Genomic DNA, 11278 nt, shown 5'->3' on the forward strand with positions numbered 1-11278 from the left:
GTTTTAGATGACCCAAATGAAAGCCATCTGGGACCGCCGTCCACACCAAGACAAGGGAATTAGCCCTGTGAGTGTCCCTTATCTCACTGCCTCTGCACTCCACCCGGCGCACTCCCATTCTCCTCTAGTAATGAGTATCCACCCAATTTAGTTATGTTTCTCTCCAAGGGGGAATAAATCTAGCACAGTCCTTTGGATGAAAGAACCTGCAGGTCCCTCGCCTCTCGCCCCATGACCTTAATTGACAGGAAATTGTATTTGTCTCTCTCCCTCTGTGGCAAAACAGGTGTCCAGTAGGATTTGCTCTCTCGGCTCAGTACAATGACCTCCCTTTGTCTTTTTTATTTCTCTTTTCAGCTGCTCCAAAGGGCCCTAAAATCTTCATGACCCCCACCAGAGCAAAGGTGGGGGACACGGTGCGCATCACAGTGCAAGGATTCCAGGTAGGATCGCCTGGGGTAAGTGCATGGGGGTTTGAAAAATCAATGGCTTGTCAATATGTGCATGTTAGCATGTTTGTGTTTTCTCCTGAGTGACCACTATGTTGGGCATACACATTTTTTTCCCTCTGTCTTTTTTTCCAAATTTGAATTCACCTTATTGCATTGAGGACAGGTATACAGGCTGTTAAATAAAGAAACGTTTATTTTTCAGGCTGTGTTACATGTCTTCTAAAAGTTTTTGCAAAAATAAATAAGAATCAGAAAAATCCTTTATTCGTTCCTCAGTGGGGAAACTTGTAATGTTACCAGTAGTGTAAAGTAAATAAGTACATTTACTCAAGTACAGTACTTAAGTAGCATTTTGAGATACTTGTACTTTACTTGAGTATTTAAATGTTTTGCTACTTAATACTTCTGCCCCTTTTCAATTCAGAGGTAAATCGTTTACTTTTATTCCACTGCATTTATTTAATACCTTTAGTTACTTTACAGTTTTGGATTAATGATGTGAAAAACAAACAACTCTTAAATCAGACTTTAGTTCCACCTGGAGTAAATTCAGAAGCTACCCTGCAGTATACAAAGTCATTAAGACTAGCTGCACCTTTACCAACTTTGATAACATTTTAATACATCAATAATTATAATCAAAACATTTAATATATATTATTTTGAAATGGGCAAATCTGCCGTTACTACTTTTACTTTTGGTAATTTTAGTATATTTTTGTAGCTAATACTTTTCTACTTATACTTGAGTAACATTTTGAATGCAGGACTTTTACTTGTAACAGAGTATTCCTAAACTCTGGTACTCCTACTTTTACTTAAGTACAAGATCTGAGTACTTTTTCCACCTCTGATTTTTACAGCAAATGGATAGTTCAGATAAATCTGTAAAAAAAATTGGCTGACATTAATTAAAGAAGACAAACACCCATTAAAAAATGTAATTGGTACACATTCATGGTAAAAAAAAATGTCTATCAGTCTTAACCAACAGGCAGCCATGCTATGGAAGTTGGTGTAATTTTGTGGATTTCCACTTCCTGCACTATAATCCCAAAGAAAGGGCTACAGGTTATTGTTTTGTGTCCCTTTCATCCCCGTCATGTCCCCGTCATGTCCCCACTGGGAATGGCCTTTGGACGGGGCTGATCTCTTTGACAGGATTGACACATCGAAACCATCCAGCTGGAGTCAGTCAAGTGAAAATGAAAGGGCTGATCCTGAGAAAGGACCTGTTAATGGCCCAAAGTACAAATTGCTTTTGCTACATCTCGGCTCCTGGAATTTCAAGGAATCATAAGTCAGATGTGTTGTTTGATTTTATTTCACTTTTTCAGACATTTCCATGTTCAATCAATCAATCAATCAATGTTTATTTATATAACCCAATATCACAAATGTTACATTTGTCTCAGTGGACTTCACAGTTTGTACAGAATATCAGTATGACAATTAGACGACACCCTCTGTCCTTAGACCCTCACATTGTACAAGGAAAAACTTCCAGAGAAAACCCACAGTTTAAAGGGAAAAATGGGAGAAACCTCAGGGAGAGCAACAGAGGAGGGATCCCTCTCCCAGGACGGACAGACGTGCAATAGATGCCGTGTGTTAAATTAATGTTCTGTATTGTTTTTGGTCTAGTGCACCAAGACCGGCGAGATCTTTACATGAGTTTATGTCTGCCAAACGACCTCAGGATTTGTTTAACTTTTTTTCTTGGAACAGTGTTAACATTGGTTATTATACACAGGCTTTACTGTGGCAAGCAGCCAGACGGGCCCTTTGGCTGCATAGGCGCAGCACTGATCAGAAAGCAAATTTCCCTTATCCACTGAAACTGAGCTCCAGGGTTTCACAAGTAGATAACATTGTGTGTCAAGACTGGTAATTCTGCCTACTAACTTTCTGAAAAAATAAGATGCCAGTATCACCTCGGGTTTGATGTTTGAGGAATACATTAGTGAAGCATATCCTACAGTGGGGATTTTAGTTGTATTCTCTTATTTTTCAAATTATTTTATGTATTGGATTTAATAGGACATTGATGGTTTCAGGAGCCGAGTGTCCTCTTGTATCTGGACTCTATGCTCTTGGGGTCATGTGACAGAAAGATCTCACCTAAACCCTTTTGTATGTTTTTGTTATCGCAATGTGACCTTTTCCCAAGAGCCTGACTAAGTCTACTCGCTCATTTAACCTGACCTTGGAGAACGGTTTTATTAAAATGTATTTTAAAAGGTTAGACAATTGTAATCCACGACAGCAGGTCACTTACCTGTCATGGGCACTTATACAAGAAACATGATAAGAGCACTGTGTCTGAACTCTGTGATTCGTTTGGGAATGAGAGAATGATATCATTTTAATTTAAGTGCACGCATTCTTGCTTTAGGGTATGATTCCAAAACGTGAGCTTTTTGAATCAATCAACTTAATATCCTGTTTGTCACTAAGGTGACACTTCAGATCACTAGATGAAAACATGTCTTCTTTTGTTGTGCCGTTTGGCAAGTTCTCTATTTTCTGTGCAGCAAGGCCGTAGTGCTCGAAACCCTGTTCTGCACTAAAAGCCTGAATGTATTCCGGGGACTTTTATTCCATCATTGAATCAAATTAATGGAAAACAAGATATATTGTGCGTGTCTGTATACTGTGTGTGTGTGTGTGTGTGTGTGTGTGTGTGTGTGTGTGTGTGTTGTGTGTGTGTGTGTGTGTGTGTGTGTGTGTGTGTGTGTGTGTGTGTGTGTGTGTGTGTGTGTGTGTGTGTGTGTGTTAACCTTGTACATTTGATCTAATTGTATGCAAGAGTTGCAAGTGTGTGTTACAAGTTAATGCTCAGCACTGCCCCTGTAGGCATTTTAATGAATGTCTCACTAACTAACTATCATTGTTTTTTTTTTTCAAACTCCTCTATAGTGTGAATGGCATGAATTGACACAGTTTTATGGATTTTTTCTAAATATATTTTGTATAAAGGTTAAGATGACATTGGCCAGTTTGCAAGTCCCATCTTGGCATTGTTACAAATATTATTTTTAAATCAAATAATTAAATCAAATTTTAAAGGCAGACATGTTCTTATATTATATTAAAGAACATCGAAATAATTAGAAATATTATTCTACAATTGGTCAGTTTAGAACTATAGTCCCTTGGTGTGTGTTTGTGTCACGTGTGAATGCATGTCAGTCATGGAAGGATTATGGTGTAAAAAAGGTTTTTAAAAAGCAGCAGAGCCTTAAACCTCAACCAGAGGTGGAATGGTACAAGAGATTCGCCCTCTTACTGTGTCCTCCTATTATCTATGAACATGTCAACCCACGGATAAGACTGAAATACTGCTTTATGGAGGGCTATATTTTATAATTGGAACTAGGCGGGTTGTTCTAGAGGGCTAAAAAATGTGTGGAGAAAAACTGTTGTAAAGTGAAGAGTTGATTATTAATGCATGTTGTTAACTTGCCATTGCATTAGGGGAAAAATTGGTGCTTGTATTATTCATGTTTCCTTTGCTCTTAATCTCTTGGCTGAGGCTCACAGACTTTCTCTGCACATCCCATCCTTTCCCTCTATCTTTTTGTTTCTCTCTTTCCTTTAATTCTCTTCATACCATGTGGGGGCTTGGTGTTGATAGAATGAAGTGTTCCCCGAGCCTCTCTATACCTGGACACGAGTGGGGGGCCGCCTGCTTGATGGCAGCGCCGAGCGAGATGGGAAGGAACTGATTCTGGAGAGAGTGCCAGCCGAGCTCAACGGCTCCATGTATCGCTGCACGGCCCAGAATCCTCTGGGCTCCACGGATACGCACACTCGCCTCATAGTCTTTGGTACGTACGCTCATTTCAGCAACATGCCCTGGCCCTGATCTGGAGTGGCTACTACACTAGCAGTTAAACCGAAATCACATTTAAGTTTGATTAATTATTTAGAACAAGATGAATATGAAACATTTTTTTCCCTCTGACTGTACAACTTGGTTCCATGAGAATTTCTGAACGAGTTACACAATAACATCGTTTAATGTCACAGAAAAGGACATATTTCTACAAAATGCATTTCATGTATCTAGAGTATCTTTGAAAAATACTTAGGAGAATTATGTGACCGCTTTTAGGTATGAATCATTAATGTAGCTAAGTGTGTGATTAATAAGAGATTGTATTCTTAATTTGCTCAACAACACATTCTTTTTAAGGCAGCACTTAGTGAGGGAAACTATTCTCTAGCAAGGGATTTGGTCACTGTTCCATCATGTTATATCTTGTACTGCTTTCACTTAAACACCAGCAGCCAACACTGCATCAAAGGCCCATGATGAAATCAAAGGACCTTTGTTGTTGACAGTGTTGGAGAAGCACTTTGTTTAATGGCCAAATCGAGGCAACATGTTCATCGGAACCAGATAGTAGTTCATTTGCTGGTGCTGGTGTGGGAGCTGGATTGCTTACGGGCTCTATTATCTCTGTGTGTTTTGCTCCTCTGGACCTGTTTACTCTAGACAATCTCAGAAGAACTGTCTGGATCTACCTTTCTGAGTCTCTTAATAAAGACTTATCGAAAAAGGTTTACTATAAATAGTGTTTCCTGTTGAGATGTAAATGCAATTTGAGTTATGAGTCTCATGGTTGAATAAGCCCGAATGTCACTGTCCGTAAATGTCCCAATAGACGGCTGTGGCTCAGGGGACAAGTGGGCGTTAACCAATTGATTTGGTTTGAATTGCAAGATACTTAACCCCAAATGCTCCCATAGGCATGTCCACAGTATTGAAGTGTATGTTAGTGGCTTTGGATAAATGCGTCAGCTAAATGACATGTAAGTAAATATTAATCAAACAACTTCAATCTGATTAGAATGACTTCAGATTAACACACAGTGTTAAAGGGGCCCTATAATGCTTTTGGCGGTTTTTCCCGTAATGTTTTATTTAGTTTTGTGTGCATGTAAATGGTCTGCAAAGGCTGAAATCCCAAAGTTTCTCACCCACACACTCCCCCCCCCCTTTCCCCTGTCTGAAACGCCTCCATTTGACTCCTTTGTTTACTTCTGTGACATAGTTTTTTAATTTTTTTAATTAACCTTTATTTAACCAGATGAAAGCATTGAGATAGAATCTCATTTGCAATGCTGACCTGGCTAAGAAGGCAGCGACGTTACACATAACACATAACACAAACATATAAAATACAGAGAACATAACTAAGAAAACAAAAGAGGAAAAAGCAGTTACTACATTGTGCACATTAGGACAGTAAGAAAGGCACTACTTATTACTGCAAGAGCAGCTGGTGGTAAGGACTTCTGACAACTTCAATTTAAAACATGCTATTGAGACAAGTGCCGTCAGTTTGAGGCGTGATTGAAGGTCATTCCAAGACCAAGGACCATAATAAAAAAGACTCCTTTTCCCAGCCTCAGTCCGCACAGCAGGAACCTAGAACCGTATCCAGGCACTGGATCTGAGGTTGTAAGATGCAGATGTCATTACATGTTGATGTAGTGACATCAACATGTAATGATCGGATTCTATTGGCTAGTGCTCCAACACATTGGACATGATATGCTTAGGGGCAGGACATTTCCTACACATGTCTAAGCGATTGTCTCATCACAACAGAGCCGGCCAGCTAACCAATCAGAGCAGACTGGTCTCTGGTTTCAGACAGAGGGTGACAAGAGGTGCTGCAGCACAGGCAGTATGAAAAAAATAAAAACCTTTTTGAATATTAAAGCATGTAAACATGTCACAGTAGAGGCACAACATACAAATGTGAAACTCAAAGATTTGCATAAAATGTCATCTTTAAATATGCAGACAGTATTTGCATCAATGAGGCATCAGATGCCTTTATGCATCTAATAAATTATGCTATTAAAGTATATTAAGGGGATTACACAAGTGAAAAATAGGAGCAGGCCTGCCTAGCACTCACAAAGATCAATAAGGACCATTGATGCAGCTTGTAGGAGAACAGAGAACACTTCTTCCTTGATGTAATGTATTTCCCCCCATTGTCCCTTAGCGGTACTAATTCCTTTCTGCATACCAGAAGCAAAATATCGTGCATGCATTGCAGCTCTATCCATAATGGCTCTGCCATGTTGGAATAAAGCCATTACAATACATGTACGTAACAGAGATCTTTGAAAGCCCATAAGACATTGCTATAGATAGAGAAATCAATGTTACACATTCCATGCTGAACAGGGCTTTTGACACATGTACTCTACAGAAGTCAAGTCACGTACAAGAAACATGAGAAATATGTTTTTTATACAGAAATGTGTTGCATGCACTTCAGCCCTGAAGTGCCCCATTAACAACACAATTTTTTCAAGTTCATCGAGTCTGAACCAAAGAATATTATATCCATACATTTTTTTAATCCTCTGCCCAAAACACTCCTGCGAACAGGGTTTAAAGTAAATCACAAATATACAAATGACTAGGCGGGCCTAATAAGAACCTCCTTATAGGGGGGAAAGTGCCACTTTAGGGAGGCGTTACCTTGGAAGGAGTTTTGCTAGGAAAAGCACTAATGTCTATTTAACACCCCGGTGCACCCTCAGGTGTCATCGGCTACGTGCCTTGTATGGCCCATCTGTCTGCTTGCTCCTTGTAGATTGCTTCCCCTCACGCTTAGGGGAAGTAAATGGTGATTAAGTGACCTTGGCACCGTCCCCCGTGGCCTTGAGATGAGACACTTCTCTCTCTGCCGGGGGGGGGGGCGCTGAGAGATAGAGGTATTTGGGAGCCCTGCTCGCTTGGCAAAGCGTTCAATATAAATCATCAGGAATAATAGAGTATAATAACGGCTTGGTAGAGACTCTCCACTGACGACGTGTAGCGCTCACGTCTTGATGATGCACATCTTTAGCCACCCTCAGTGATAATACCCTCTGAGATTACTGTGCGAGTCAGCACTGACAAGCCGGGCAGTGACACACACACAGGCAGAAAACTGAACACACATGCAGAAACACACAAATATATATGCTTATGCAAATGTGCAGCGACAAGCAAACACGAGCGTGCAAATGTAGAGTGCCCACACTCATTTCCTCCCAGAGGAGCTGCTAGGTTCATGTTGTTGCAGTGAGACCAGCAGAGTTTGGGCTATATATTTAGCTTCCACCTGCTCATATATGAAGTAAAAAAACATCTAAAAAAGAACAACATTAAGCTTGTTGCTAGCGCTCTGCAAACCCTCCTACTGCTTCCTTTGCAATTACCAGAGAACTTTACACAATTGCATGGTCAGAGTGTGTTGTGCAGGCTAGACATTGGCACTGCTTATTAAAGGTGGAGTCGAATCCTCCAAAGCTCTCTCCCAGACTGTCAGGTCACAGCTGTAGTTTCCTGATCTCTCTGCTGCTAAAAGTGTCCTGGTTGTTCTGGTGTAGCGCTCTGTGTTCCCAGTTCCATTAACAAGCCCCGTGCTTGTCACTGGGGATGTGCTGTTTAACATGCGCTTCAGGAACATTAGAGTTCTGCTTCGTCGATGACTCTATTTTCTCTTTCTCCCTGTTTCTGATCTTTGTCTTTGTTTCCTTTTTTTCCAACAGAAAATCCAAGCATGATGAAAAACACACAGAATCAGAATAGTAAGTATTACATCCACAAACATCACTAGTTTGTTTTTTTTGCTTTGTTTTTTTATTTCAGATTCAGCTTCACTACAAGGATATTTAGTACACTTTGTATACTTCTTTATTTATTTATTTTTCATCTACACAGTCCATACACATATAGATAACAAGTAAATCAATCGAATGGAGATTTAGTTAAAAAGTAAATAAGATTGAGATTTGTTTAAAAATAGATAAATAAAAATGGATATTATTTAAAAAATAAATACATTGAGATTTCATTTTAAACTAATAAATGAATAAACCAATAAATTAACAAATAAATACATACAAAATCAAATAAATAAATAAATGGAGTTCTCTCTAAAAATAGATAAACCAAAAATAAACAAATAAATACATTACAAATCTAGTTAATTAATTAAATACATTTGTTTTGATAAATAACAGGTAATAAGGTGGAAGAGCACCAATGTGTGAATGTGCGAGCCATTTCCATCAAATACCTTGTTGGAAAGTTGGGCGTACTGGAATCTCTGAATTACTATCTTTTAAGGGTGTTTTATCGTTATAATGCATCATATGTGTGTTGCTGTTTGGCTTGATTTACATATTACTAGAACTGCTGTTTGTAATAAGAGAACACCATGAGACACGTCAGTTTGTTCACTCAGAGAATGTGTGCACAAAAGGTATTACTGTTTAGAGAACCAAATCTTTTGAGAGACTGTGGTTTCAACATTCAAAGTATTGACAGGGTGATGTTTGCCGCTCTGTTGTGAATGCATGTTCCCACGTATACTGCGTGAGAGTGATTCATTCAGGCTTAATCTTCGGCGATGTTCAGCAGCAGCAAGCAACAAGCCTCTCCCAATGACTAACCGAGCCTGTCACTTTTGGTTGAGTGTGAGATTATTGGCGTTTCATATGTGCAGCAGTGGCTCATTTGCAGCTTCTGAGATTATAATATGTAAAGATGAGGGATTGTCAGGAGGGGCCGCAGGGCGGTGACAGCAACCTTTCCATTTCTCCCTTTTATCTGCCTCTTCCTCTCTCCTTCCTCTTCAATCTCTCCGCCTGTCTCTCCTCCACTCTGACTTTTCATACTCATTTTCTGTCTCGCCAACCACCAACATCTCTTCCCATTTCATCCATTTCTGGTTACTCTTTTTTCAAAACCCTTATTCCCCTTTACCCTGAGTTGTCTTTTCCTGTCTCTATTCCTTCAATCAAATGTACATTTCCTGCTTTTCTCCTTTAGCTAAATCTCTGATTTGGATGCAGACACTCAGGCCTCATGGCCAGTGTAGATCCGGCTTTAGTGTTGAAGAATGTGGCTAAAAACACATTATAACACAAATAAGAGTGGGGGCTTCAAGAAATAGCAATCATAATGTAGATAGGGGTAAGAACAACCGAACCATAATAGTAGACCCTTACAGCTCATGTTGATTAGTTTATATAAGCAAGACTCCTACCTTTAACCTTTTTTGTTTTGTTATTTTATTTCCCATTGTAAAGCGTCCTTGGGTTTCTTGAAAGGCGCTATAAAAATTATTATTATTATGACTCCTACCTTTAATTCCTTTAAGCTTAAGAAATGGTTATAACATAAAGTAAAAAGGGAGTCAGTCTGCAAAAGTATGCATTTATTACATGATATAGCATTTAGCTGACGCTTTTATCCAAAGCAACTTACAATAAGTGCATTAAACCATAAAGCTTCAAACTAAGGACAGCAAGAACAGTGCTGACATTTACTTCAAACAAGCAATATCACTGTAAGTGCTTTTGCATAAGTAAAACTCCTAAGTGTGTTTTTTATTAGTTAATAGTGAAAGAATCATCAATGTTTTTATGTAAAAAGCATAAATGACGTGTACTAGGTGTTTAGTAGATTTTAGAATTATGATTAATGAAGCAAGAATGAACACAGAGATGTTGAAACCCTTGAATTTATATTGAATAGTATAATTTCATAGTAATTCCTTGTGCATGTGTATGACGGCCATGTTTGTCCCCGTGTACAGTACAGCTTCCGAAGCAGATGGCAAGCTGTTTTTAAGCTGAACCGCCCCAGTCAGACATGATTTGAACAGTCTTTCGTCTGACATTGGCTTCACTCTTTTTCACGCTTTTCCAGTATCATACTTCAATAACATGTGTCTCCTGTCCTTTCCTGCACTTAATGTGTCCGTCTCTCTCCCTCCTGCTCTTTGTTTTCCTTCTCTGTCTTACCTCACCTTTCCAGTCTGTGCTAGTTGTATCGTGGGGATGCAAATCTGAATATGCAAATATTATGGTAAGCACAGGAGCAGGTGTGTCGCAGCAAGGACAGAATCAGGTTAGCCTGGACGCGCTGGCATGCCTTGCATGCAATTCAAATCGGTGTACAACATAGCCCCAAGAGGTCACCACACACGTGGTTCATAGCTTAATGGCTGCATACTAAACTCTTCACCCTGGCATGAGTGGGAAGGACCACCCTTGTCAGTTAGTCAGGGCCGCAGCAGACGAGAAAACTGTGCTTCCCATGGGGGGGTTATATTCATTCATCTTTGTCAGAATTCCACTCGCCCAGACAACTTGTCAAGCATAGCAATGAACTGAATTCAAGAGATGAGAGAAATTGAGGACAAAATGTTTTCGCCGCCGCCTGGGCTGTTAAAAGTAGCAAGAGTTTGGGGGTGTCTTGTTTTTGCAGGCAATGTATCATCTTGGCCAAGACATGGAAGTGCAATCAGAAAGAGAAATTCATTACAACTACAAAGACTCAACTGATGGCCTTCATTATCACTGACTCAGAAGTAACAACAGCATGAATGCCAGTCGCCATAGTCAAGTAAACTTCATTTTATTCTGCTTGGCTCTGCTCAAGTATAGCTAAAAATGTAATCTAACTTTACATAAAAGAGCCCTATTTTCTGTCTTCCCTTTCCTGTAGTGTGTAATGTAGGTTTGTGTGCATGTAAATGGTCGTCAAAGGCTAAACGTTCCCTCCAGAAGGTGTTCCTCTCCCACACGTCCCCTCTGCCTGAAATGCCTCAAATCCATTGGCTAGCGCTTCAACACATTGTAGCTGATAGGCTAAAGGGCGGGACATCTCTAACCGGTTGGCCAATCAAAACAGAGCCGGCCAGCTAACCAATCAGAGCAGACTGGGCTCTGGTTTCAGACAGAGGGTGAAAAGAGGTGCAACAGCACAGGCAGTAAGAGAAAAATAGAGAGCTTTT

The 11278-nt window shown here is 39.8% G+C and overlaps 1 protein-coding gene across 1 annotated transcript; it reads left to right on the plus strand.

Moving 5' to 3' along the window:
• Positions 1-353: 353 nt before the first annotated feature.
• LOC104955681 (immunoglobulin superfamily member 21-like) lies at positions 354-8089 on the plus strand. Its single transcript, XM_010783066.1, has 3 exons — positions 354-443; positions 4090-4282; positions 8022-8089. The coding sequence occupies exons 1-3, from the start codon at positions 384-386 to the stop codon at positions 8087-8089; spliced, it is 321 nt and encodes a 106-aa protein (XP_010781368.1). The 5' UTR covers positions 354-383.
• Positions 8090-11278: the final 3189 nt, after the last annotated feature.

Source organism: Notothenia coriiceps, unplaced genomic scaffold (genome assembly GCF_000735185.1).
Source record: "Notothenia coriiceps isolate Sejong01 unplaced genomic scaffold, NC01 NC01_scaffold00024668, whole genome shotgun sequence".
In the NCBI taxonomy this organism is placed as follows: domain Eukaryota; kingdom Metazoa; phylum Chordata; class Actinopteri; order Perciformes; family Nototheniidae; genus Notothenia; species Notothenia coriiceps.

What these genes read in the sequence shown, in the direction of transcription:
- LOC104955681 (XM_010783066.1), top strand. Translation starts at nt 384, where the DNA reads ATGACCCCCACCAGAGCAAAGGTGGGGGACACGGTGCGCATCACAGTG. An exon ending in TCACAGTGCAAGGATTCCAG is followed by an intron (nt 444 to 4,089) that starts GTAGGATCGCCT and finishes TGGTGTTGATAG; the next exon opens with AATGAAGTGTTCCCCGAGCC. An exon ending in CACTCGCCTCATAGTCTTTG is followed by an intron (nt 4,283 to 8,021) that starts GTACGTACGCTC and finishes TTTTTCCAACAG; the next exon opens with AAAATCCAAGCATGATGAAA.